The following is a 24,894-nucleotide window of genomic DNA, read 5'->3' as shown; positions in this document are numbered from 1 at the left end:
AGGGCAGGGGGAGAGGGAGGGAGGGCTTTCCAGGAAGAAGTGAGGAACAACCTGGGTAAGTGCCCGGACAGAGAGCACTGGAGCTCAGAGCACAAGTCTCAGCTTGGCGGAGGGAGTCCAGAGCCCAGAGGCTGCGGAGAAGCCTAGACATACAAAAGCAGCCATAGAAGGTGGCTGGGTGAATGCAGCAGGATCAGGCCTGCCTTTGGATCACTCAGCCAGTGTGTGCATGCAGGTGAGGAGGACCAAGAGTTACAATGCTCTAAATGAAATGAGGTAAAATCAACAAGGAGGGAGGAGTGCAGGATGCTCTCCACATTTGTTTCCTGCAGGCGGAACAACCACCAAATGACTTAGGGGAGACAGGAGGGAAGCAGGGCCTGGGGAAAGGTGGTTATGAGATGGGTCAGGGTGAAGAGAGCATCAGATCAAAGACAGGCAGAGCCACAAGGTGATAGGGCAGGGCTCAAGAGCCTTTCTTTCCCTTGCCATATTTCCTATGAATTTGTCAGGAGCCTGGAAAGTAGCAATTTGATTGGAAAATGATACCGGTTCCCACTCCAGTCTGCCCTTCTGCTAAAAAAAGTCTTTTTCTTGCCAGGCTTTGGAGAAGCTCTGGAGGCTGCATGCCATTCCCTCCAGGAATTTTTTTTCTGCTTATATGGTGCTGAGGAATCGAACCCAGGGCCTCATGCATGCAAGGCAAGCGCTCTACCACTGAGCCACCTTCCCAGCCCCCCTCCAGGAATTCTGAAAGCACTCGGAATACCAGGCTCCCTCTATTGCCTGCTGCTATCTGCACTGAAGTCTGTCTTAAAACCCCCACACAAAGCCCGTTACCTTTCCATAGTCCTCCTGCAGGAGGAAGGATTAGGCCAAACAGGTAATCAGGGGAGCCAAGTCCTTCCTGTCACATGTGTGAGCCCAATCTCAGGCCCCACGCTCTGGTAGGAATGCCCTTCAGAAATGCCCAAGTACAGCTGAGCCCAGAGACACTTGTTGTTTTACTTAAGGAAAACAGACAGCAAAGTCCCAGTCCCATCTCAACACCATACTAAGGCAACCCCAAAAAGGTCATTCTACAGAGGAAGCAGAGACCAATGACAGTCCTTGGTTAGATAGTCTTGTGGTTCAGACTGATTTGCTTGGAAGATACAATTTGAAAGACACAGGGACCAAATCATAGTCCATGGACTCAGCATGCACTTGCTGCCCGCCCTTTCTGTACACCTCCTATTTTCATTACCAAGAGGAATCCTTATCCCCCGGGCTCATACAGCACAGTTTCCTCTTCTGCAACACAAGGATAAAAAGGGTCTACTTTGCAAAAGCAAGAAGAAAGAAATGTTTTGGTTTTATACGGGGGACCTCTTCATTTTCAACACAGAGTTTGCAATCTAGTTTGTGCCTCTGCGTTTGTGTGTGTGTGTGTGTGTGTGTGTGTGAGAGAGAGAGAGAGAGAGAGAGAAAGAGAGAGAGAGAGAGAGAGAGAGAGAGAGAGAGTGAGGGGGGGGAGGGTTGTTATACCAAGGTTTGAACTTTTTTTTTTTGTCAGTCATAGGGCTTGAACTTGGGCCTGGACACCATTCCTTTGAGCCACGGTATGACTTCCAGTTTTCTAGTGGTTAACTGGAGATAAGAGTCTAATGGACTTCCCTGCCTGGGCTGGCTTTGAACTGCAATCCTCTGATCTCAGCCTCCTAAGTAGCTAGGATTACAGAAGTGAGACATCATCAGCACACAGCTTTCTTCAACTTCCTTTTTTTTTTTTTTTTTGCCAGTCATGGGGCCTGACCTCTGGGCCTGGGCGCTGTCCCTCAGCTCTTCAGCTCAAGGCTAGTGCTCTACCACTGGAGCCACAGCGCCACTTCTGGCTTTTTCTGTGGTGCTGAGGAATTGAACCCAGGGCCTCGTGCATGCGAGACAAGCACTCTACCACTGAGCCACCTTCCCAGCCCTTTCTTCACAACTTCTTGTGCACAGCTGGCATATGTCCAGTCTGGCTTTTTGCTGGTTAACTTGAGATTTGTTTGCCCTGGTTGGAGGCCCGATCCTCCAGGTCTCAGCCTCCACAGTGGCCAGGATTCCAGGTGTGAGCTTCTACCTCCTGGCTAAGACATACCACTTTTGGGTTCCCAAACCCTCATGTACTTTCCAACTGAGAGCACATGTCAAACTGGTACAAAATATCTGTCAAAATTTGATGCCCCAAAGTCGGGCACTGGTAGCTTACACCTATAAAGCTAGCTACTCAGGAGGCTGAAATCTGAAGATTGCAGTTCAAAACCAGCCTTGGCATAAAAGTCTGTCAGTTTTTTGTCAGTTGTGGGGCTTGAACTCAAGGCCTGAGCATTATCCCTGAACCTCTCTGTGCTCAAGGCTCTACAAGTTTGAGCCATGGCTCTACATCTGGATATAAGTGGTTAAATGGAAATGAGTCTCATGGGGATTTTTCTGCTGAGGCTAGCTTTGAACTGAAATCCTCAGATCTCAGCCTCCTGAGTAGCTAGGATTACAGGCGTGGGCCACCAGTGCCCATCTGTGAGATTCTTATCTCCAATAAACCACCCCCAAACTGGAAGTGGAGCTGTGGCTCAAAGTGGTACAGCACTAGCTTTGAGCACAAAACTCAGGGACAGCACCGAAACCCTGAGTCAAGCCCCGAGTTCAAGCACCATGATCAACAACAAAAAAAGAAAAACTTTGATGCCTACCGCCCCTAAACCATCTAGTGAGGACAGGCAGGGGGAGGACAGGGAGCATGCTTATTTATACCCATCTGCCTCTCCTAAGCATCAAGCAGAGCCTCACGCGTAATAGGTGTTCTGTGGATGACACTGAACATGAACTAATGACCTCACTGGGCCATCTGATGCTGAGATCTTCATGCCATCTCCTGGTCCTCCAACCACACTACTCCTACCCCCAAAAACAGCTAGGCAGGAAGATCAGGAAGTTCACAATTCAAGGACACCCCAGACAAAAAAGTTAGCAAGACCTCAAGAAAAATCCAACAAGCCAGATGTGCTAATGCACATTTATAATGTCTAATCTCAGACACATAGGTGGCATAGGTCTGAGGCCAGACCTAGTCAAAAATATAAGACCCTATCAAAAAAAAAAAATCAAAGGAATACTCCACAAGACTTCGTGGCCAGACACAGAGGCTTGTGGGCACGTAAGGTTTCAGCTCACTGTGTGGCCTGCCTGGCTTTCTTTGCAGTGGGGGAGGGGAGCTGGAGCTGTGTTAGGTGGGATCAGTGCTCAGGAATGAGGCAATGGGAGGGAGTTCAGGCACCAGAGAGGGTTAGGGCCTTGGGCCAGGCACTATCTCAGTTTGAAGCTGGAGAAGAAGGAGAGGAGGGCATCTGCAAGTGACGCAATAAGAAAGAACAAGGAGAATGGCAGCTCCAGCTTCCTGAAGATAGGGTCACACCTCTCCCATAGGAGCAGGGCAGGCAGCAGATGTGAGCAGGAAGTACACTACTGGAATTTGTTAGCAACACCCACTTTGGGCTTCATAGTCTAGATAGCATCACTGATAACCGTAACTGCCAAGCAGATGAGATGATCCACAAAGCACGCTCCTATCAGTCAGGCTCACCGGAACCCCAGGGAGGAAGCCTCAGTTTATAGGAAGAGAAAGGGAAACTGAAAGGAAAGGAAGAGAAAAATGTTTTCCCAACATGAGTAAATTTCTTCAGACTTTTATTTTGGTTCTAGTGCTAGGGATTAAACACCAGGCCTATCACATGTTAAGTAGGTATTATACCCCCAACCATTATTTATATTTTTGCTTCACTTCTTTTCTTTCTCATGATCCTTCTTTCTTTCCTTCTTTCCCTCTTTTCTCCTCCTTTTTCCTCTTCCTCCTCTTCCTCCTCTCCCCCTCTCTCTCCCCCCTCCTCCCCCCATCTCTCCCACTCTTTTTTTTTTTTTTTGGCCAGTTCTGGGGCTTGAACTCAGGACCTGGGCACTGTCCCTGACCTTCTTTTGTTGAAGGCTAGCACTCTACCACTTCCAGCTTTTTCTACTTATGTGGTACTAAGGAACTGAACCCAGGGCTTCATGCATGCTAGGAAAGCACTCCACCACTAAGCCACATTCTCAGCCCTCTCTCTCTCTCTCTCTCTCTCTATCTTGACACAGGGTCTTGGTAAATGGACAAGTTAGGCCTTGAACTTCTGGGTTCAAGGGACCCTTCGTCTGCCTCAATTTACCAAGCAGCTGAGTAGTACATGTATTATTCCCAGTTACTTGAAAGACTGAGGCCAGTGGCTCAGCAATGGTGGCTCATGCCTGTAATCCTAGCTACTTAGGAGGCTGAGATCTGAGGATCACGGTTCTAAGCCAGCCCAGGCAGGAAAGTCTGTGAGACTCTTCTCTCCAATAAACCACTCAGAAAACCAGAAGTGGCACTGTGGCTCAAGTGGTAGAGCGCTCGCCTTGAGCTGAAGAGCTGAGGGACAGTGCCCAGGCCCAGAGTTCAGGCCCCATGACCAGACCCCCCCCAAAAAAAACATGTAGACTTAAAAAAAAAACTAACTAGAAAGCCATAAAGATATGCCATGTAAACATTAACATCAAAAAAGTTGTCAGGCTCTAGTGGCTCACGCCTATAATCCTAACTACTCTGGAGACTGAGATCTGAGGATCACAGTTCAAAGCCAGTCTGGGCAGGAAAGTTCATGAGACTCTTATCTCCAATTAACAACCAGAAAATCAGAAGTGGCACTGTGGCTTAAAGTAGTAGAGTGCTATCCTTGAGCAAAAAGGCTCAGGGCCAGTGCTCAGTCCCTGAGTTTAAGCTCCATGACTGACAAAAAAAAAAAAAATTTAAAAAGTCAAACAGCTGAGTGCTCATAGCTCATGCGTGTCATCCTGGCTACTCAGGAGACTGAAATCTGAGGATCATGGTTCAAAGGCAGCCCAGGTAGAAAAGTCTGTGAGACTCTCATCTACAATTTTTTTTTTTTTTTGGTTGATCGTGGGGCTTGAACTCTGAGCCTGGGTGCTGTCCCTGCGCTCTTCAGCTCAAGGCCAGCACTCTACCACTTGAGCCACAGCACCACTTCCGGTTTTCCAGTGGTTTATTGGAGATAAGAATCTCACGGACTTTCCTGCTCGGCTGGCTTTGAACCTCTATCCTCAGATCTCAGCCTCCTGAGTAGCTAGGATTACAGACATGAGCCACCGGCACCCGGCTCTCATCTACAATTAACTACCAGAAAACTGGAGGTGAAGCTGTGAGTCAAAGTGCTAGAATGTTAGCCTTGAGCAAAAAGAGCCCTGAGTTCATGCCCCACCAATAACAACTAACTAACTAAATAAATGAATAAAGGTCAAATCATAGGGTAAGACTCAGCTCCATAGCTGAGTGATTGCCTAGCATGAGCATGGCTCCGAGTTCTATCACTAGCACCAAAAAAAATATAAAAGGCATAATTGGCAAGTGCCTATAGTCCCAGTTACATAAGAAATGGAGGCAGGATCCCTTGAGGCTCCCTTGAGCCTCGGATTTGAAGGCCAGCCTGGGCCACACAGTGAGACTGTCTTCTCAAAAGAAAAACAAAAAAGCTCAGAGGTCTTCTGAGGAAGACTGGGTCAGCTGCTCGTTCTCACCTAGGAACAAGTCAGTCAGGGTGCCACACCACACTACAGCCAAAGCTCTGCAAGACACCATGGAAGCAGAGGGAGCAATTCACCGAGTCAGAATTACTCTATCAGCCACGGTGAAAGATCCCTGGAGGTAACTGCTGACTCGCTCAGAATATGAAGGAATAGAACCTCAAAGTGAAGGCCAAGTTCAGATGCTCTGAGAACCACTGCAAGAAAAACTCCTGTGGGGAACATTCTAAGATGTGAGATTGTTTCCAGATGAGAATCTGCAGGCACAACCCTGACCTGCACAGTCCTTCTCAGGTCATTAAACAGATGACGCCATCTGGACTGAGCTGGAAATCTATCAGCCTGCCCAAGTCACTACTGTGGGTGCTCCAATCAACTTCCGTTATTAAAGCCAGTATCAAGAAAGAGGGGAGGGCTGGGAAGGTGGCTCAGTGGTAGAGTGCTTGTCTTGCATGCATGAGGCCCTGGGTTCGATTCCTCAGCACCACATAAGCAGAAAAAGCCGGAAGTGGCCCTGTGGCTCAAGTGGTAGAGCTGAAGAGCTGAGGGACAGTGCCAGGCCCAGAGTTCGGGTTCCACGACTGACCAAAAAAAGGAAGGAAGGAAAGAAGGAAGGAAGGAAGGAAGGAAGGAAGGAAGGAAGGAAGGAAGGAAGGAAGGAAGGAAGGAAAAAAGAAAGAGGGGAAGGAGGGAGAAAGAGAGAGAGAGAAAAGGAAAGGAAAGCTAAGCTGAGGCGCTTCTTTTAATAGCTGATAAGGTAGACTTCTAGACAGTAATATTCCTAGAAGAGGGACATCCATGAGGATAAGAGGATCACTTCATCACAAAGAAATACTCATTCCGAATGCAGCACAGCCAGTAACAGTACTTCAAAGGCAAGAAAGCAAAAGTGAACAGAACTAGAAGGAGAAAGAGACGAATCCATACATACTTGTAGCTGGACATGGAGGTTTCAACTCTCCAACTGAGAGCACTCAGGAACTGAGAAAAGCCCTTCACAATGAAGCTAAAGAGAAAAGCAAATAACACAAGAACTAACTGGCAAAAGGACAGAGGACCCACAGGAGGTTGGTATGAGGAACAAGAAGAGGAAGCTCAGGGCTTTGTTCACTGAAGTCCAAGGCACAGGCACACAGCAGAAATGCTCCTTCCTTCTGCACCTCCCTGCCCCTCCCCTCTACACACCAGCTCAAGCTGCACTTCCCAAGCGTAGTTGCAGTCCCTGATAATCCGGGCAGGGGTCAGTGTTCAACACCCATCCTCCAACACACCTGGCTGACATTTCTCACCACCGCTGCAGACCAGGCACACTGCCTGTGCTCCACAGATGATTTGCACAGACACAAAATGCAAATATAAACACGACTAGCCTGTCCCCTCCCTCTCTTCCTCTTCCCCAGAAGTAGTCTATGTATCACCCTCCCACATGACAAGTGTTTTTACATTTTTCTTTTCAAAAATTAAAGAAAAGCCAGGCACCGGTGGTTCATGCTTGTAATCCTATCAGAAGACTGAGAGCTGAGGATCAAGGTTCAAAGCCAGCCTGGGCAGGAAAGTAGTCTGTGAGACTCTTATCTCCAATAAACCACCAGAAAACTGGAAGTGGGGCTATAACTCGAGTGGTAGAGTACCCTGGGTTTGATTCCTTGCACCATATAAACAGAAAAAATCAGAAGTGACACTGTGGCTGAAGTGGTAAAGTGCTAGCCTTGAGCAAAATGAAGCTCAGGGACAGTGCTCAGGCCCTGAGGTCAAGACCGTAAGGGAGAAAAAGAAAAAAAAAAAAAAAAAAAGCTCAGGGGACAGCCCCACCCAAGACCTAAATTTCAGGCCCAGGACAGCATAAAAATAAATAAAATGTGGGGTTGGGAAGGTGGCTCAGTGGTAGAGCGCTTGCCTTGCATGCATGAGGCCCTGGGTTCGATTCCCCAGCACCACATAAGCAAAAAGAAAAAAAGCCAGAAGTGGCGCTGTGGCTCAAGTGGTACAACGCTAGCCTTGAGCTGAAGAGCTGAGGGACAGCGCCCAGGCCCAGAGTTCAGGCCCCACGACCGGACCCCCCTCCCCCCCCAAAAAAGTGAGCATCTCTGAGTGAAAGAGGTGGTGGCACAGACCTCCAGCCAGAGGAGATGACATGGTTCTGTGGCTCCTTCTGGAGCACAGTGGAAGGGCATAATCAATCTAAAAGCCAACTGAGCACTTTCAGGGGACCACTGCCTCACAGGCAGTCAAGGCAGAGAGAGGAGGAAGCACAAGGCAATGTCTTCAACAGCCAGCAACCAGCAAACCACGTGCCATTTGTTGGGGGCAGATGGACAGGGACACTAAGAGCCAAGCTTATCCCAAAGCTAGGCAGAGAACAGCTGGCTCCTGGTCAGTGTTCCTGCTACTCTAGGGGCATAAACAGGATGTTTGGAAGCAGATGACCACAAGTGACCACAGGAAGCCATGACAACCTCCTCCAGGTGACGCTCTTCTGTCCCAGCTTGTTTCCAGCTTAGCTGCCTCAGCACATCAAGCAAAATAATTTCATGTGCTGACTTCCAAAGAGCAAGAAGGGACAGGAAGTTTTGAAAGTTCAGGATACAACAGAAAGGGCCATCTGAGATGGGTGGGCAGGGAAAAGCAGAGGACAATCACCCAGCTATCCAACAGCAACCTCACCCCAGAGATACGGCGAGGCTGGCACTAAGGAGGGGTGAAGCAACCATACATACTCCTGGGTACAGAGGAGTTGGCAGGATGGGTAGCAAATGACCAAATGAGCTTAGGAGGGTAGCCAACTTGAGATAGTGAAGAACGAGTATAGTACTCCAGACACTGGCTGCTCCTTCACACTCACCGTAGAGAAGTCAAGCCTGACCCAGCTCTCCCAGAGCTTTTGGGGGTGAGAAACACACCCCCCTCCAGCCAGCAGAGCCTGGAGTCTACAGAGGAAGTGGCAGATCCAGAAAAACCAAGTGTGGGCCTCTGGACCCTCCCATTTCCACCTAAGGAAGAAGAACACTCCTGGAAACAGGAAAGCCTGTGACACCCAAAGAGCTAAGGGTAGGCCCTGGACAAGGGGCAGTCCCCAGGGCCAGCTTCCATCAAATGACTGAGTCCAGTCAATAGATGGTTCACAGGCCAGAAAAAGAAATCTCCTTTATTCTCTGGCTACTGGGATCCTCCATGGCCACCCCACACAGGGAGGTTCCCGGATGTCACCATGGCCTAAGAGGACTGGGAGAAGCCCACAGCTGATACAGGAATGGATTCCACAGCGGCTCACTGTGGCAGCTCTCAAATAGTAGCATTAGATGAGTGATTAGTACAAGCCAAGCCACTGAGAAACCTCCTCCCTGCACCACTTCCTCCTCAAAGCCGCCAAAGAGACTCGAGGGAAATTAATGTCACAGAACCAAGACCCAACCTGACATCACCAGCACTATATGACCACTGCACCTTCTCCAATCCACAGGGCCACGAAGTGGCCCAAGTTACAGAAAACAACAGAAGTTAGATTCCTCCTTAGGCAGCAGGATGGCAAACAGGCAAATGTGCACTAAATGCCCACTGCCAAGATCAGCAGATATGTGTACTAGAACACAGAGGGGAAACACCAGAGGCCTACTCCTCAAAGGAGTGTCTAGATCTGGATCCAAGAACCAATGCTAACCACGTCCATTGCCCAGCACTTTGAAGCAGCTGGATGAAGATAGGGGAAGGATGAGGGCTCACAGTTCAAGTGACAGGCTGAGGTCACACGGTAGCAAGTGGTAGAGACCCTGGTGGGGTTGCTTGGGCACCTGGGTTCTGACTGTGGCATCAGGTGGCCAACCTAGCCTGGATTAGAAAACTTCTCACTAAGGCTCTCCAGAGGAGGAAGTGGTTTGCTGGAGGTTGGGAATCGCAATGGGTGTCCACATACCCTTTTAATCATCAACCACCATCAAATATTTATCAAGCAACCACAAAGGGGAATAGTGGTTCTTGGCAGTATGAGATGCTTGAAAGGAGGATAAAATCCCTGTCCTCAAGAAGCTTACTTACCGGGTTATGGGGAAACAAAAGGAAACCTAATTTGCCCAGTTCTGCCAACCTATGTCTAAGTGATGGGCCATCAGGTGGGCTAGCTTTAATGGGGACAGGGGCTCAACTCAGAAAGACCACTTCACTAAGTTCTTAAAGGGAGAAGGTATGGAGACAAACAAGGAGGAAGCTATTTTGTTCAATTTAGACCAAGATGAAGACCCAAGGCACAGCGGAATGCTTTTTTGACCAGAAGTCAATCTAACTCAGAGAGGCAACTGTGTGTTTATTATATAGGGCATATAGGGCAACAGAGGTTATTCTTAGAACCCCCAGAACAAAAGTCAGGAGGGCAGCTACACCCAATGGAAAAACAGAGGGTCAGAAATTAGGGATGGAATTATGGGGTCAAATAAGTACTGCAATGAACAACATATACCCAAGGAGGGCAAATCAGATTTTTCAAAAGAAATGACATAATTTTTTTTTTTTTTGGTCCGGTCGTGGGGCCTGAACTCTGGGTCTGGGCAACAGGCTGTCCCTCAGCTCTACCACTTGAGCCATAGTGCCACTTCCAGTTTTTTTTCTTTTTTGCTTATGTGGTGCTGAGGAATCGAACCCAGGGCCTCATGCATGCAAGGCAAGCGCTCTACCACTGAGCCACCTTCCCAGCTCTATGCCATAAAATTTTGAGGTACACTCCAAATGTTTTAACTACTGACAATTCATCTGATATGTGTGTATGTATATATTTTTTGTCAGTTGTGAGACTTGAACACAGGGCCTGGGCACTGTCCCTGGGCTTTTACACTCAAGGCTAGTACTCTATCACTTGAGCTACAGAGTCACTTTCAACTTTTTCTGTGATTAATTGGAGATGAGTCTAATGGACTTTCTTGCCTGGACCGGCTTTGAACCACAATCCTCAGATCTCAGCCTCCTGAGCAGCTAAGATTATAGGCATGAGCCACCAGCCCCTGCACTTTTTTTTTTTGCCAGTCCTGGGGCTTGAACTCAGGACCTGGGCACTGTCCCTGTGCTTCTTTTGTTCAAGGTTCACACTCTACCACTTGAGCCACAGTGCCACGTCTGACTTTTTTGTTTATGTGGTACTGAGGATTCAAACCCAGGGCTTCATGCATGCTAGGCAAGCACTCTATCACTAAGTCACATTCCCAGCCAGCGCTGACATTTTTTTTTTTTTGGGGGGGGGGTCTGGTAGTGGGGCCTGAACTCTGGGCCTGGGTGCTCTCCCTCAGCTCTTCAGCTCAAGGCTAGCGCTCTACCACTTGAGCCACAGCGCCACTTCCAGCTTTTTTCTTTTTGCTTATGTGGTGCTGAGGAATCCAACCCAGGGCCTCGAGCATGCAAGGCAAGTGCTCTACCACTGAGCCACCTTGCCAGCCCTGAGCCAGCACTGACATTTTAAATACAGGAAACCAAGCAACACAAGTTTACAAGTCAAATCTAACATGCTTCTGGATTTGCAGTATGAAAACAAACAAAAAGATACTAGGAACTAGAAGACCTGCAAGTTCTTGCAACATTATCAGTGTTGACAATGAGTGTTCCCTTTTCCCTAACTCCTCTGAGTTTCGGTTTAGCTTCTCCATTTGGCAGTTGTACTGCTATCTATCTCACAGGGTTATTGTCAGAATAGCAAAAATAGTGAAAGACAAGAAAACGTCCCCTCAACCTTATTAAGGTTCAGAAAAATCCACTATTTAATTTAGGCCAAAGAATGGGGCTGTAACAGAGAGATCAAGACCACAGATGAAGCCTCAAAAGAGAGAATAAAAAGGAAATGAGTTAGGTCTTTTCTGGTGTGCAAACCGGAAGAATCTGAACAATAGAATCCACGTCAGGGGAGGAAATAGAAATTTAGGAGTGGTCAGTACACAAGTTCTAACAGAGGTCATGCAAGCAGACAAATTGCCTGATACCTAGGGAAAACTACAGGGAATTGAAAGAAATCCTTTGGGAAAACAAAGTGAGAACGGAAGATGGGAAGGTTCAACAGAGAGAACCAAGCCCAGCCTAAGGAAGGAAAAGGAAAATACGGCCACTAGAGTAAGATCTGAGGCAGAAGATTTGAAAGAACTGGCCAGATTTTGTTAAAAACAGAAGCAAAATAGTTAGGAAAGAGCCAGGTGCTGTTGGTCATGCCTATAATCCTAGCCATTCAGGAGGCTGAGATTTGAGGACTGAAGTTGGAAGCCAGCCAAAGCAAATTTCCAAGACTCTTGTCTCTAATTAACTGTCAAAAGCTGGAACTGACATCATGGTGGAAAAAGCCAAGTAAGCATGTGAGTCCTGAGTTCATGCTTGCACGCGCGCGTGCACGCGCACGCGCACACACACACACACACATACACAAGGGAGGGGGGAGTAAGAAAAGAAGCCTGTGACTGGGCACTGGTATATATTCCTCGGCCTGTAATCCTAGCTTCTCAGGAGACTGAGATCTGAGGATCACAGTTCAAAGCCAGCCTGGGCAGCCAGTTAACCACCAAAAAAGCTGTGGCTCAAGTAGTAAAGCACTAGCCTCAATTGGAGCTGTGGCTCAAGTGGTAGAGCACTAGCCTCGAGCAAAAAAGCTCAGGGACAGCGCCCACCCAGGCCCTGAGTTCAAGCCTTATGACCAGCACGAGGAGGAGGAGGAGGACGACGACGACGACAACGACGACACAACTATGACAACAACGAAGAAAAAAGAAGAAAAAGAAGAAGAAGAAGAGGAGGAGGAGGAGGAGGAGAGGAGGAGGAGGAGGAGGAGGAGGAGGAGGAGAGGAGGAGGAGGAGGAGAAGGAGGAGAGGAGGAGGAGGAGGAGGAGGAGGAGGAGAAGGAGGAGAGGAGGAGGAGGAGGAGGAGGAGGAGGAGGAGGAGGAGGAGGAGGAGGAGGAGGAGGAGGAGAAGGAGGAGGAGGAACAAGAAGCCACCTCTGCCCAGAAGAATAAGGTCAAACCTAGAACTACACTAGGAAGACACTCCCTGGAGGTTTCTGCCCACCTTGCATGCTCACTCAGGGACCTACAATTCAAAACAGCTGGAAATGTGTGCCCTGCTCTCTCAACAAGAAAACAGAACAGAACATGGCTGTTTCTGCCAAGTGAGTTCAGAATAAGCTGCATTCCATTTCATTAAAACAATTACCTGAGCCCCAGCCAAGAATTACATAAAGCTTCCTCCAGCACCACCCCCTTCCCCCATAAAAGACACATCTCGCTGCTTTTCACATAAGAAAAGTAAGGCCCTGACTCCCCACTCCAAGACCTGGATAGGAGGATCCCATGATCCCTTCCAAGTGGCCAGACTCTGTCTGCATCCTTGCTCACTGACAGACACACATGAGGCTCAAAGAAGACCCTCCACAAAGCATTCCCCTCTTGCAAGCCAGCTAGTAGCCCAGAATGTTTCTAGTAGACACTAGAGCCCTCAACTCTGCTTCTGAGACTAGCAGGCCACTGGTGCCAGAGTCCTACTATTTCCCCCAAAAGATGTAAGACTAAGAAGCCCAGCTTTGAGTCAGTACAAACTATACAAAAGAAGGACCTTGGAGAGAGTGGACAATCTAGGAGAGGAACTATGCAGCTGGAGAACTGGATGGGCCAGATCTGAGTGGCAAGCCTAGAAACCTCCTTGGCCACGGTTCAGGAAGTAAAGCAAAAGGCATCTCTTTCGCACCTTCAGGGCTTGAGCTTTCCCCAGGATTGTTAGGCATTATGTAAAGTCTTGCTCTGCAGCCCACCAGTCCAGACAAGCCCTTCCAAACTCCAACCAGGGACAGCTTCTCTCCTGTCCCAAACCAGTCTGACCAATGTCACCCCACCTACTCCTGTGCCTAATCTCTGTACCCTGTCTTTGTGGCCTGATCAAGGTTGTTGTTGTTTTTCACCAATAATAGTACTATGCAGCTGGGTGCCCATGGCTCACACCTGTAATCCAAGCTACTCAAGAGGCTGAGATTTGAGGATAAGGGTGAGACTACTATCTCCAGTTACCCACCAAAAACCAGAAGTGGAGCTGTGGCTCAAAGTGGTAGAGCACTAGCCTTGAGCAAAAGAGCTGAGGGACAATGCCCAGGACCTGAATTCAAGCTCTAAGAATGGCACCAAAAAGAAAAAGATTGCATCTGAACAATATGTACAATAATTATTTTTCTTGTCTTTATTCTCTAAACAACACAGTATAACAATTTTCACAGCATTGTATCTGGTAATTCAAGTAACCTAGAGATGGTTTAAACAAGAGAAGTTGAAGATGTGGTTCAGAGTGCTAGCCAAAGATTAAAAGCAGCAGGTATTGAGTTCAAGTTCTGGTCTCTGACCAAAGAAAGAAAGGAGAAAGAGAATAAACAAGAGTGAGAGAAAGAAAGAAAAGAGAGAAAGAGGGAGGGACGGAGGGACGAGGGCTGGGAAGGTGGCTCAGTGGTAGAGTGCTTGCCTTGCATACCTGAGGCCCTGGGTTCGATTCCTCAGCACCACATAAGCAGAAAAAGCCAGAAGTGGCACAGAGGCTCAAGTGGCAGAGCACTAGCCTTGAGCTGAAGAGCTGAGGGACAACGCCCAGGCCGAGTTCAGGCCCCACGACTGACAAAGAAAGAAAGAAAGAAAGAAAGAAAGAAAGAAAGAAAGAAAGAAAGAAAGAAAGAAAGAAAGAAAGAAAGAAAGAAAGAAAGAAAGAAAGAAAGAAAGAAAGAAAGGAAAGAGAGAGAGGGAGGGAGGGAGGGGGAGGGAGGGAGAGAGGGAGAGAGAGGGAGACGGAGAGAGACAGAGACGGAGAGAGAGAAAGGGAGGGAGAGGGAGGGAGGGAGGGGAGGAGAAGGGAAAGGGGAAAGGAGGAAGGAAGGAATAGGAGAGTGTGAAGGTCCTATGCAAATACAGTGCATTTTTAATAAGGGACTGGGGGGAAGGGGCAGGGGAAGAGCAAGAGCCAATTAGACAGCAAGGGATGAATGTGTGTCTTTTTTTTTGCTCTATCACTTAAAACTAAGTTGCAGACAACCTGACACTTCAGTCCTAAATACTTCTGCATGCACCTAACAGTAACAATATTCTCCCATAAAACCACAATCACACAAGAAATGAGCATTAGAAGGCCGCCTTTAAGGGAAGACTTGGTCACTGGGCTCTGCTAGGCCTGGCCAACCACACATTGTGCCCGCCACTGGTCCAGTGTCCAGAGCCTCCCTGGAGAGGTCGACCCTGAGCCCCACTGGCTACGGCATCAGTTAGCTGGAGACTTATCAGGATGTGAATGTATGCTGAGGCCAGACATGAGGCAAGAGATGAACACCTGGGAGGAAGACAAACCCTGACCTCTGTTTTAATAAGTTGCTTGGTCGATATTTCTAATTCTTACCCTCCCACAGGATAGCTGCCATTCTCTACCTTGACTTTTTTTTTTTCTTTTTTTTTTGGTCAGTTGTGGGGCTTGAACTCTGGGCCTGGGCACTGTCCCTAGCTCTTCAACTCAAGGCAATCGCTCTACCACTTGATCCACAGCACCACATCCGGTTTTCTGAGTGGTTTATTGGAGATAAGAGTCTCACTGACTTTTCCTGCCCTGGCTGGCTTTGAACCGTGATCCCCAGATCTCAGCCTCCTGAGTAGCTAGGATTACAGGCGTGAGCCACCGGTGCCCGGCATCACCTTGACATTTTTTAATGACTTCTCTCTGCTGGAAATGGGACTGCTCCAAAGTACACCTAATACCTGAACAAATACAAGTGGTGGGGCACAAGAAGGCTTCTGACTCCCAATCAGAAGTAATGGGGAAAGGGTCTTTCAGGAAGTACCCAGCTTCTCCTAGCAGCTGTGCTGTAAGCCCACGGTGTTGTCTCAAGGGTAACAGGTGGCTGGTCAGGTGGCCAATTACAGGAGAGCAGGGCTCTCACCACAAATCCATCCCATCCTGAATGTAATACCTCCAAGAAAGGACAGAAGAGCTATCACTGGTTCACATCTATAATGCTAGCTATCCAGGGGACTGAAATCTGAAGGATTTTGAGGTGAGCCCAGGCAAAGTCTGTTTCCTAGGTTCCATCTCCAGAATAACCAACAAAAAGCAGGGGCGGAGAGATGGCCCAAGTGGCAGAGCACTAAGATGTCATGAGCGCAAACCCCTATACTGCCAAAGAGAAAAAATAAAAAGGAGAGAGAAGCAGCTACAGGGAAGCATAGCCATGGGAGACTGAAAAGAGAATGAGGAGGGCTGGGAATGTGGCTGTGGTAGAGAGCTTGCCTTGCATGCATGAGGCCCTGGGTTCCATTCCTCAGTACCACATAAACAGAAAAAGCCAGAAGTATTGCTGTGGCTCAAGTGGTAGAGTGCTGGCCTTGAGCAAAAGAAGCTCAAGGACAGTGCCTGGGCCCTGAGTTCAAGCCCTAGAACTGGCAAGGGGTGGGGGAGAATGAAGAGTATGGGGAGGGGACAGGAAAGATTTGGGGTGTTCCAGAAATGGAAAGCAATCAAATAGGCAACCAAGATCAAATACAGTATCATGAACAGAAATGTAAAGAGTGGTTGGTTACAAGTCCCTCTACATTCAGATGATCTGAATTTGAAATACTAGCCTTTGCCACAGGCCCAGCAGCTGGGTGCCCTGAACCTGGCCTAACACACACAGGCACCACAGACAGGCAAACCCAAAATCCAGACTTGCCATGGAAACAGGGAGGATCCATAGTGTGGATCTGCCCCAGGCAACTCCCCTACCCCCCTAGCTTTACCCCCAAGGACAATGAGGCACTGTTTTCCAAGGGTCAAGACTGCAGAGAAGCTGAAAGGCAAGTCCAGATTCCAGAAGCAGCTAGGCCTTGCCAACAGCTGGCTGTGCCCTCTGCTAGTGGATGGGAAGGCAAAGCTCTTAAGTCTTGAACTGGTCCTACCCTCTGCCACACAGGCTATTATTACCGGGGGACAGCCCCTAGAGCAGAGCAAAAACTTTAAAGGTAACTATCAATTATTCCCCTAACAACACTTACTGTTTTAGGTTTAAGAAAGACCTGGACTGAGCTGGGTGTTGGTGGCTTACACCTGTAATGCTAGCTACTCAGAAGGCTGAGATCTAAGGATGGGAGGTTCAAAGCCTGCTAAACAGAACAGAAAAGTCTCCATGAGATTATTTCCAATAGACTACTCAAAAAAGCTGGAAATGCCTCTGTGGCTCAAGAGCACTAGCACAAAGAGGCTCAGAAACAGTGCCCAGGCCTTGAGTTCAAGTCCCGGGACCAGCAAAAAAGAAAAAAAAAGAAAAAAAGAAAAGACCTGGTCTGCCATTGAATTAGCTTAGGTTCAAACTCCAGCTCCACTGTTTAACTTCCCTCCAGTCAGGTTTCCATACCTGAGGTCAGGTTTCCCCATCTGGGAGTCAGAGATAAAGCACCTCCCTCTTGGATGGTTACAGTACCACTCAAAGCACTGAGTCCAGCACCTGCCTCCAATCCAGCAAGCATGATCATTGTTAGACCACAGTTGTAGCCAAAGTCCCCCCTCAACCCCAACTCTCAAAATACATCAGGAACATGAACGAGGAGAGAGAGGAGTCAGTGCAGAAAGCGTAAACAGAGTACATCACAGTGTTATAGAAACTCTGTCCAGGAAACTCTGGCCAGAACTTGTACAGAACCAACTCCCGGCCAAACCAGCATCTAAACAGTAATGAGCAAAGCCACCAAGCAGCCACTGGGCAGCACAAAAAGTAGAGAGAACACAGGGAAAAGGGCAGGACATGCTGTGTTTATGTTTTTCTGCCAAAAGAGCTATAAATTTGTAACTTATTAAATAGCACATGGTGATTCTGTCACTGGCCACTATGGGGAGGGAACAAGCTCTCCATATTTTTTCAGTCCCCCCCCCAAAAAAAACAAAACCCCAACAGTCATTACAGAGGCTTTATTTCCCTCCCCCCACCAGCCTTACCACAGGGCAGACCCCCATAAACTCTCTCCTGTGTTAGGGACCAGGAGCCTCACAGCTGAAAACACTCTCAGAAGAAAAATAAAAACAAGAGCCCTGGCCTGTGTGTCCATCCCAACTTAGGAAAACAGCTGACGGCAGTGTGCTGAGCAGCCATCCAGACAGCTGACAGGGCCTAGGCTCAGAGGCAAATTCCTCACCCCTCCTGCACACCCCATTCCCCACCCCCCCCCCCAGTCTCCCAGTCAGCCAGGCATGGCTGGCCCCCTGGGAGCTCAGGCTAAGGAAGTCAGGCAGCTCAGATCAAGCAACTGGACAGCCTATGCTGAGTGGGAGGTGGCAAAAGTCACAGGTGGCAGCCATGGCCCCAGCGACCACACCACCTTTCACGGCCTGCTTCTCCCTATTCAAGAGCTATGCTCAAGGGGTTAGATACTAGGTATCCAGTCACTGATTGGTCATTCTGTGGCTAGGCAGTCTTGGGCAAGAGAATCAGCCTTTCTCAAGAAGAAATTTTCTCAATTTGTGAAAGGCAGGTAGTCATGATGGCAGTGGCCGTAGAGTGACCTTAGAAAAGGATTGTAAAATCCAGGAATGGGGAAGTACAGCAAATTTCAGTTTCTACAGTTCCTACAACCCCCCACACACCAACCCACTATACTCTTTCCTTTCAGAGCTCAGTTCCTGGCCCTAAATGGAAGACGGTCAGAAGACAGGAATTCCGGACTTTGCAAACTCTACAAAGCCTTTCTCAGTTCTTCAAACAGCACAGGGACTGTCCAGAAGCAACAGAGCCCCACCAGGGTGCTACAACTGTAACTCTGCTCCTGGCTCCCACTAGAGAAGCAATGAGACTTTCAAATCCTAATTCCACACACATCCCTCAGCCTCTTCTCCTCTTAAGTTATAATACCTGCCTGGAAGCCATACCAACCTTGAGTATGCCAGAAAAATGGGTGCCAAATCTGACCCAAAGGCAAAAGTATGTTCTGCAGCCACTCTACTCTGCAAAACAAGCAGGACCCTGTAATCCCCCAGGATTGTTTGGGGGTGGGGGAGACTGCCTGAGCTGGGAAGGTGGCTCAGTGGTAGAGTGTTTGCCTCGCATGCATGAGGCCCTGGGTTCAATTCCTCAGCACCACATAAACAGAAAAAGCCGAAAGTGGTGCTGTGGCTCAAGTGGTAGAGTGCTAGCCTTGAGCTGAAGAGCAGAGGAATAGCGCCCAGGCCCAGAGTTCAAGCCCCACACCCCACTAAATAAATAAATCAATAGCTGCAGGGAAGCAGTCAAGTCTAATGCCAGCCTTCACTTGGTGCCCTGTACTGCTTGTGAGAGGAGCCCCTCATTCCTCCTGCCTGGTGAATTTGCTTCTCAGAGCCTGGGGCAGAGGAGGCACATCAGCAGCGGTCACACAAGCCCACCACAGTGCAGAGAGGAAGACAAGATTCCTTCATAGAAGAAACCCTCCCCCCACCTCCGCAGCTCTGAGGCATGAAGGGAACAGAGAACCCCGTTCCACTCTGGGGTTCGCAGCACCCAAGGCATTCCTAGAACCCTGGCACCGACCAATTTGGGTGTAAGAGTCAGCTTCCAGGTGACTCTTCCCCCTGTCCTAATACCAGATGGAGACTAGACTGGAAAGCGCAGCCTCAGGGCTCCAATAACAGGAAGACAGTAAAACTCTGTTCTGGGCATCCTGTCCTCCTTTTACCTGTGTGCTCACCGCCTGAGGCTGGAAGGGGGGTTGGGGGGGGAGAGGGCTACCAGTCGGGACGTGTTCACAGATGGCCAAACTCTGAGGCCCACCTCATTCCTCTGGCATTTATTACACCAGGGCCTGGGGATGGGGGGGGGGGGGGAGGAAGGGAAGGGAAGAGAACATCATCACTCCCCAACTTGCCCTTCCAGGTTTGGATATGAAAAAGAGATCCAGTCTGTAAATGGAGAACTAGGTCCATACAGAGAAATGCAGTAGCTACTAAGATGACCCAGACCTGAAAGGAGATGGGGGGGGGAAGGAGGGGGAGAGGGAGTTAATGGAGAATTCTGAGAAACTTATCTTCGAACGGGGGGGGGGGGGAATGTGTGTGTGTGGTCATGGCGAGCTCAACTCTCACCTTCGGAAAAGAAAAGGGGTGTGGGGTGGGGAAGGGTTCTATCTCCCCTGAAGTGTGTGTGGGGGATGTCGGTCGGGCACAGGAAGGTGGTGGTCCTGAAGGAGGGGTTGGGGGGGACGAGTCGGTGAAAGCAGGGCCGAAGCCCAAGAGATGAAGCAGCTGCCGGGCGGGTGGGGGCGGGGAGCTGCGGGGTCGCAGGGCGGAGGGGATGGGCCGCCCCACGGTCCTGTCCCGGAGGCAGGCGGCTGGGGCCCCCGGGCCGAGGTTGGGGGGACCCCGAGGCGGGGGTCGGGCCCTTTCCCCCCGCCCACCCCCCCCACCCCCGCACTCAGGCCCGGGGTGGGACCGCGGTCCGTGGAGCCCCGGCCGGCAGGGCCCGGACCCGGGGTGGGAGATCCCCGCTCGCTCGCTCGCTCGCTCGCTCGCTCGCGCCCGCCCGCCCGGCCCGGGGCCGCGCGCCCCTCGCCGCTTCTCTCTCAGCCTCCGGCTTACTCACCGAGGTCGTCCATGGCGAGGACCGAGGCACCGGCTGCCCGTCCCGCGGCCGTTCCCCTCAGCCCCGCAACTTTTCAGACGCTCGTTCTCGGCCCGGAACAGAACGCGTCGCCGCCGCCGCCGCCGCCGCCGCCACCACCACCGCCGCCGCCGCCGCCACGGCCGCCGCCGCTGCTGCGCGCACCCGCGCCCGCGCCCGCGCTCGCGCCTGCGCCCCGCCCCCTGGCGCGTCCATGACACGATGGCCACGCCCCCTGTGCGCGATGGCCCCGCCCCACTGTCGGCCCCGCCCCGGGGCCATCCGCGAGCGTGCCGTGCTGGACGTGGCAGTGGCGACCCCTAGCGGCAGAGAGAGCTTATGGCGGCTCGTAGGAACTTCAGCGCTTCCCTTCAGTCTCTGGTCAGTCGCAAAGTCACTCGCCTGACCTTCGGGCAGATGGCTGTCTGTCCACTTACTCATCAGTCATTCGGTCATCACATGCCTCACTTTCCACTGGACTGCAAAGTCGGATTGGTCCACCTGTCCTTCTGTCTCCCAAGAGGTCACCTGCTAGGTAGCCTAAATCAGTAACAGGCAAGGCCCAGGCGCCTTTCCTGGGGTTGTCCTCTGGATAAGAGCAGTACAGGGCACAGGCCAGACTGTGGGTCCTAGAACCAGTACTTCTTTTCTTTTCTTTTTTCCTCTCCCAAGCCCTTTACTTTTATTTATCTGTCTGTTTCTTGAGACTGTTTTGCTATGAAGCCCAGTCAGCTTCCTGACTGCTGGAATTAAAGGGATGCATGACATATCCAGCTCCAGTTCCAGTACTCTTGAGGTTATACACTCTTTAATTTTTACATAATGTCTACCTCCCGAGAGGCTTGGCTAAAATTCTACATGAGCAGGAAGGACCTCACATTAGAGAGGAAAGGGAAAACTACAGAAAAGTCACACCCAGTGCCAAGCAGTTTCCTGAGGGGGCTCTGCTCTCACACACCCAGAAATTAGATGATAATGACTGACCTTTATCCAGTGTTTGATAAACAGATACTCTATAGTTATTATCTAAATTTCCTTTGAGATGCAGGGTGCTGGTACCTGTAATCCTCTCAGGAGGCTCAGATCTGAGGATTGTCATTTGAAGCCAGCCCACAGTAGGAAAGTCCATGGAAATTTTGTTTTGTTTGTTCGTTTGTTTTTGCCAGGCCTGGGGCTTGAATTCAGGGCCTGGGTACTGTCCTTGAACTTCTTTTGCTCAGGGCTAGCACTCTACCACTTGAGCCACAACGCCACTTCTAGCTTTTTCTGTTTATTGTGTACTAAGGAATGGAACTCAGGGCTTCATGCATGCTAGGCAAGCACTCAACCACAAAGCCACATTCCCAGCCCCTCCATGAGACTATTAATCTCCAACTAACCAGCCAGAAATGAAGCTATGGCTCAAATAGTAGAGCATCAACCTTGAGCAAATAAACTAAGGGAGACTGGGTACGCTGGTAGCTCATGCCTGTAATCCTAGCTGCTCAGGAGGCTGAGATCTGAGGATCACAGTTCAAAGTCAGCCTGGGCAGAATAGTCTGTGAGACTCTTCTCCAATTAACCACCAGAGAACCGGAAGTGGTGTTGTGACTGAAGTAGTAGAGCACTAGCCTTGAGCTGAAGAGCTGAGGGACAGTACCTAGGCCCAGAATTCAAGAACCACAATTGACCAAAAAAAAAAGGGGGGGGCTGGGAAGGTGGCTCAGTGGTAGAGCGCTTGCCTTGCATGCCTGAGGCCCTGGGTTCGATTCCTCAGCACCACATAAGAAAAAAAGCTGGAAGTGGCGCTGTGGCTCAAGTGTTAGAGTGCTAGCCTTGAGCTGAAGAGCTGAGGGACAGCGCCCAGGCCCAGAGTTCAGGCCCCACGACCGGACCCCCCCCAAAAAAAAGCCAACCTGAGCAAGAAAATCCATGAGACTCCTATCTCCAATTAGCCACAAGAAAACTGGAAGAAGCACTGTGGCTCAAAGTGGTAGAGTGCTAGCCTTGAGCTGAAGAGCTCACGGATAGTAATCAGGCCCAGAATTGAAGCCCCATCTCTCTCTCTCTCACACTCTCTCTCTCTCTCTCTCTCTCTCTCTCTCTCTCTCTCTCTATATATATATATATATATATATATATATATATAATATATGAATAAATTTACACATTGCTTTGAAATTTGCTTTTTATACCTACCTACCATGATTCTGTGAATACTTTTTCAGAGCAGTCAATATTCTTTCTAGTCACCATTGCCTTGGGATAAAATAGTGTTATATCACATACCTATACGAACATCTCCCTAATCAATTCTCTAGTTAAACATAATTCTTTCCATGTTTCCACTGTAATTATCAATGCTGAGGAGAATATCCCTGTAGTCTTGGAGCACACCCTTGCTTCTTTCCTGATGATCAGTGTCTGCATGTGGAAATGCTGTATCAGGGGTCTTGTTAGTGTCTTGTTAGTCCTTTTGCTGTGTGCTGACAAAGTACTGTCCCTAACAGCTGCATCGACATAAATATACAATATATAGTTCACAAGCACCAACTTGACCAGGGGTCACTGTAGAGTGATGCTATGCAGGATTCCCCAGATGTGGTATAATTTCACCTGGGTGGAAGGTGAGATAGAAGCAGAATATGGGAAGGGCCCTGGTGGCTCACACCTGTCACCCTAACTACTCAGGAGACTGAGATCTGAGGATCACAGTTCAAAGACAGCCCAGGCAGGAAAGTCTGTGAGACGTTTTCTTTTCTGGGCATGAGGTTTGAGCCTAGGGCCTGGGAGCTGTCCCTGAGCTCTTTGCTCCAGGCTAGCGCTCTACCACTGGAGCCTCAGCTCCATTTCCGGTTTTCTGGTGGTTCATTGAAGATATGAGTCTCACAGGGACTTTTCCTGCCCAGGGTGGCTTTGAACTACAATCCTTAGATTTCAGCCTCCTGAGTAGCTAGGATTACAGGCTTGAGCTACCAGTTCCCAGCTTGTGAGACTCTTATCTCTAATAAATTACTCAGAAAAAAAAAAAAAAGCCAGAAATGGCTCTGTGGTTCAAGTGGTAGAGTGCTAGCCTTGAAAATACAACAACAACAAAAAAGAATCTAAGGGACAGTGTCCAGGCCCTGAGTTTGAGCCCCAATACTGGTAGCAAAATAAACAAAACAATCATAGCTGGGCACCAATAGCTCAAGCCTGTAATCCTGGCAACTCAGGAGGCTGAGATCTGAGGATCACATTTCAAAGCTAGCCCAGGCAAGAAAGTCCATGAGACTCTTCTCTCCAATTAACCACCAGAAAACCAGAAGTAGCACTGTGGCTCAAGTGGTAGAACACTAGCCTTGAGCTAAAGAGCTCACGGACAGAGCCCAGAGTTCCAGCCCCACAACCAACAAAAACAACAAAAATGGGAATAGAATAGTAACAGGATATATATCTGTTGTGGAGGAAGAAGTCATGTATTTGTTTATGACATGCATATTCATGTTGGAAGACTCTGGAAGAGTACACAAGCAATTGTTACCTGAAGAAGTAGGGGTAAGACAGAAAGACTTTACTCATTACCCCGTTTTGGTAGTGTGGGCAGGAAATCATGGTCTCCAGCTCGTTTAGGCAGGTGCTCTTCCACCCTGCATCTCCTTCCCACTATGTAGACCAGCTAGCCTTTAATTGTCCATTCTCCTGCCCCAGCCACCCAGGAGCTTGGATTGCAGACATGCACCACCCCACCCATCTACTTAAATACAGCCTTTGAGTCACCTGACTTTTGAACTACACATATAATTTTTTTTTGGGGGGGGTCTGGTCATGGGGCCTGAACTCTGGGCCTGGCCGCTGTCCCTCAGCTCTTCAGCTCAAGGCTAGTGCTCTACCACTTGAGCCACAGCGCCACTTCCGGCTTTTTTCTTCTTGCTTATGTGGTGCTGAGGAATCGAACCCAGGGCCTCTGGCATGCAAGGCATGAGCTCTACCACTGAGCCACCTTCCCAGCCCCTGAACTACACATATAATTTAACCTGTCTTTAAAATGAATTAATATTTTAGAACTAAACATTTGGCTCTGGGAGCATGGCTCAGGTGATAATGGCTGCCTAGCAAGCATGAGGCCCCGAGTTCAAATCCATGTACAACCAAAAGCAAAATAAAACCTTACATTTAAAACAGAAGATCTGAGCTAGGCCCTGGTGCCTCACATCTGTAATCCCAGCTACTCAGGAGGCTGAGATCTGAGGATCATGTTTCAATGCCAGCCTGGACAGGAAAGTCCCTGTGAGACTCTTACTTCCCATGTACCACCAGAAAACCAGCAGTGATGATGTGGCTCAAATGGTAGAATGCTCACCTTGAGCTGAAGAGCTCAGGGACAGCACCCAAGCCCAGAGGTCAAGCCCCATAACAACAAGAAAAGAAAAGAAGGAAGGAAGGAAGGAGGGAGGGAGGGAGGGAGGAAGGAAGGAAGGAAGGAAGGAAGGAAGGAAGGAAGGAAGGAAGGAAGGAAGGAAGGGAAGGAAAGAAGAAAAGGAAGGAAGGAAGGAAGAAAAAAAAGATCCTACAAGCTGGGAACCCATGCGTCTCACTGTAATCCTAGCTACTCGGCAGGCTGAGAGCTGAGGACGGAAGTTCAAAGCCAGCCTGGCTAGCAGGAAAGTCCTTGAGATTCTGATCTCCAATGAATCACAGAAAAAGCTGGAAGTGGTGGTGTGGCTCAGGTGGTAGAGCATTA

General features: G+C 49.3%; 1 protein-coding gene across 3 annotated transcripts in view; it reads right to left on the bottom strand.

Moving 5' to 3' along the window:
- The window catches only part of LOC138808469 (paxillin), a 50,882-nt gene extending 30,575 nt beyond the window's left edge, over positions 1–20,307 (bottom strand). For 2 of the 3 annotated variants that reach the window (XM_069994735.1, XM_069994736.1), the window contains exon 1: positions 20,175–20,303. In XM_069994735.1, coding sequence (XP_069850836.1) covers positions 20,175–20,187 — 13 coding nt within the window. In that variant the 5' untranslated portion in view covers positions 20,188–20,303. Of the gene's footprint in view, positions 1–20,174 lie in introns of all 3 variants that reach the window. The other variant, XM_069994737.1, reaches the window with a different exon arrangement.
- Positions 20,308–24,894: the final 4,587 nt, after the last annotated feature.

The sequence above is a fragment of the Dipodomys merriami genome, unplaced genomic scaffold, assembly GCF_024711535.1.
Source record: "Dipodomys merriami isolate MVZ:Mamm:240054 unplaced genomic scaffold, mDipMer1.0.p SCAF_45, whole genome shotgun sequence".
Classification (NCBI taxonomy): Eukaryota; Metazoa; Chordata; class Mammalia; order Rodentia; family Heteromyidae; genus Dipodomys; species Dipodomys merriami.
Note: the sequence above shows the minus strand (reverse complement) of the source record. Positions and strands in the feature narration are given on the sequence as shown.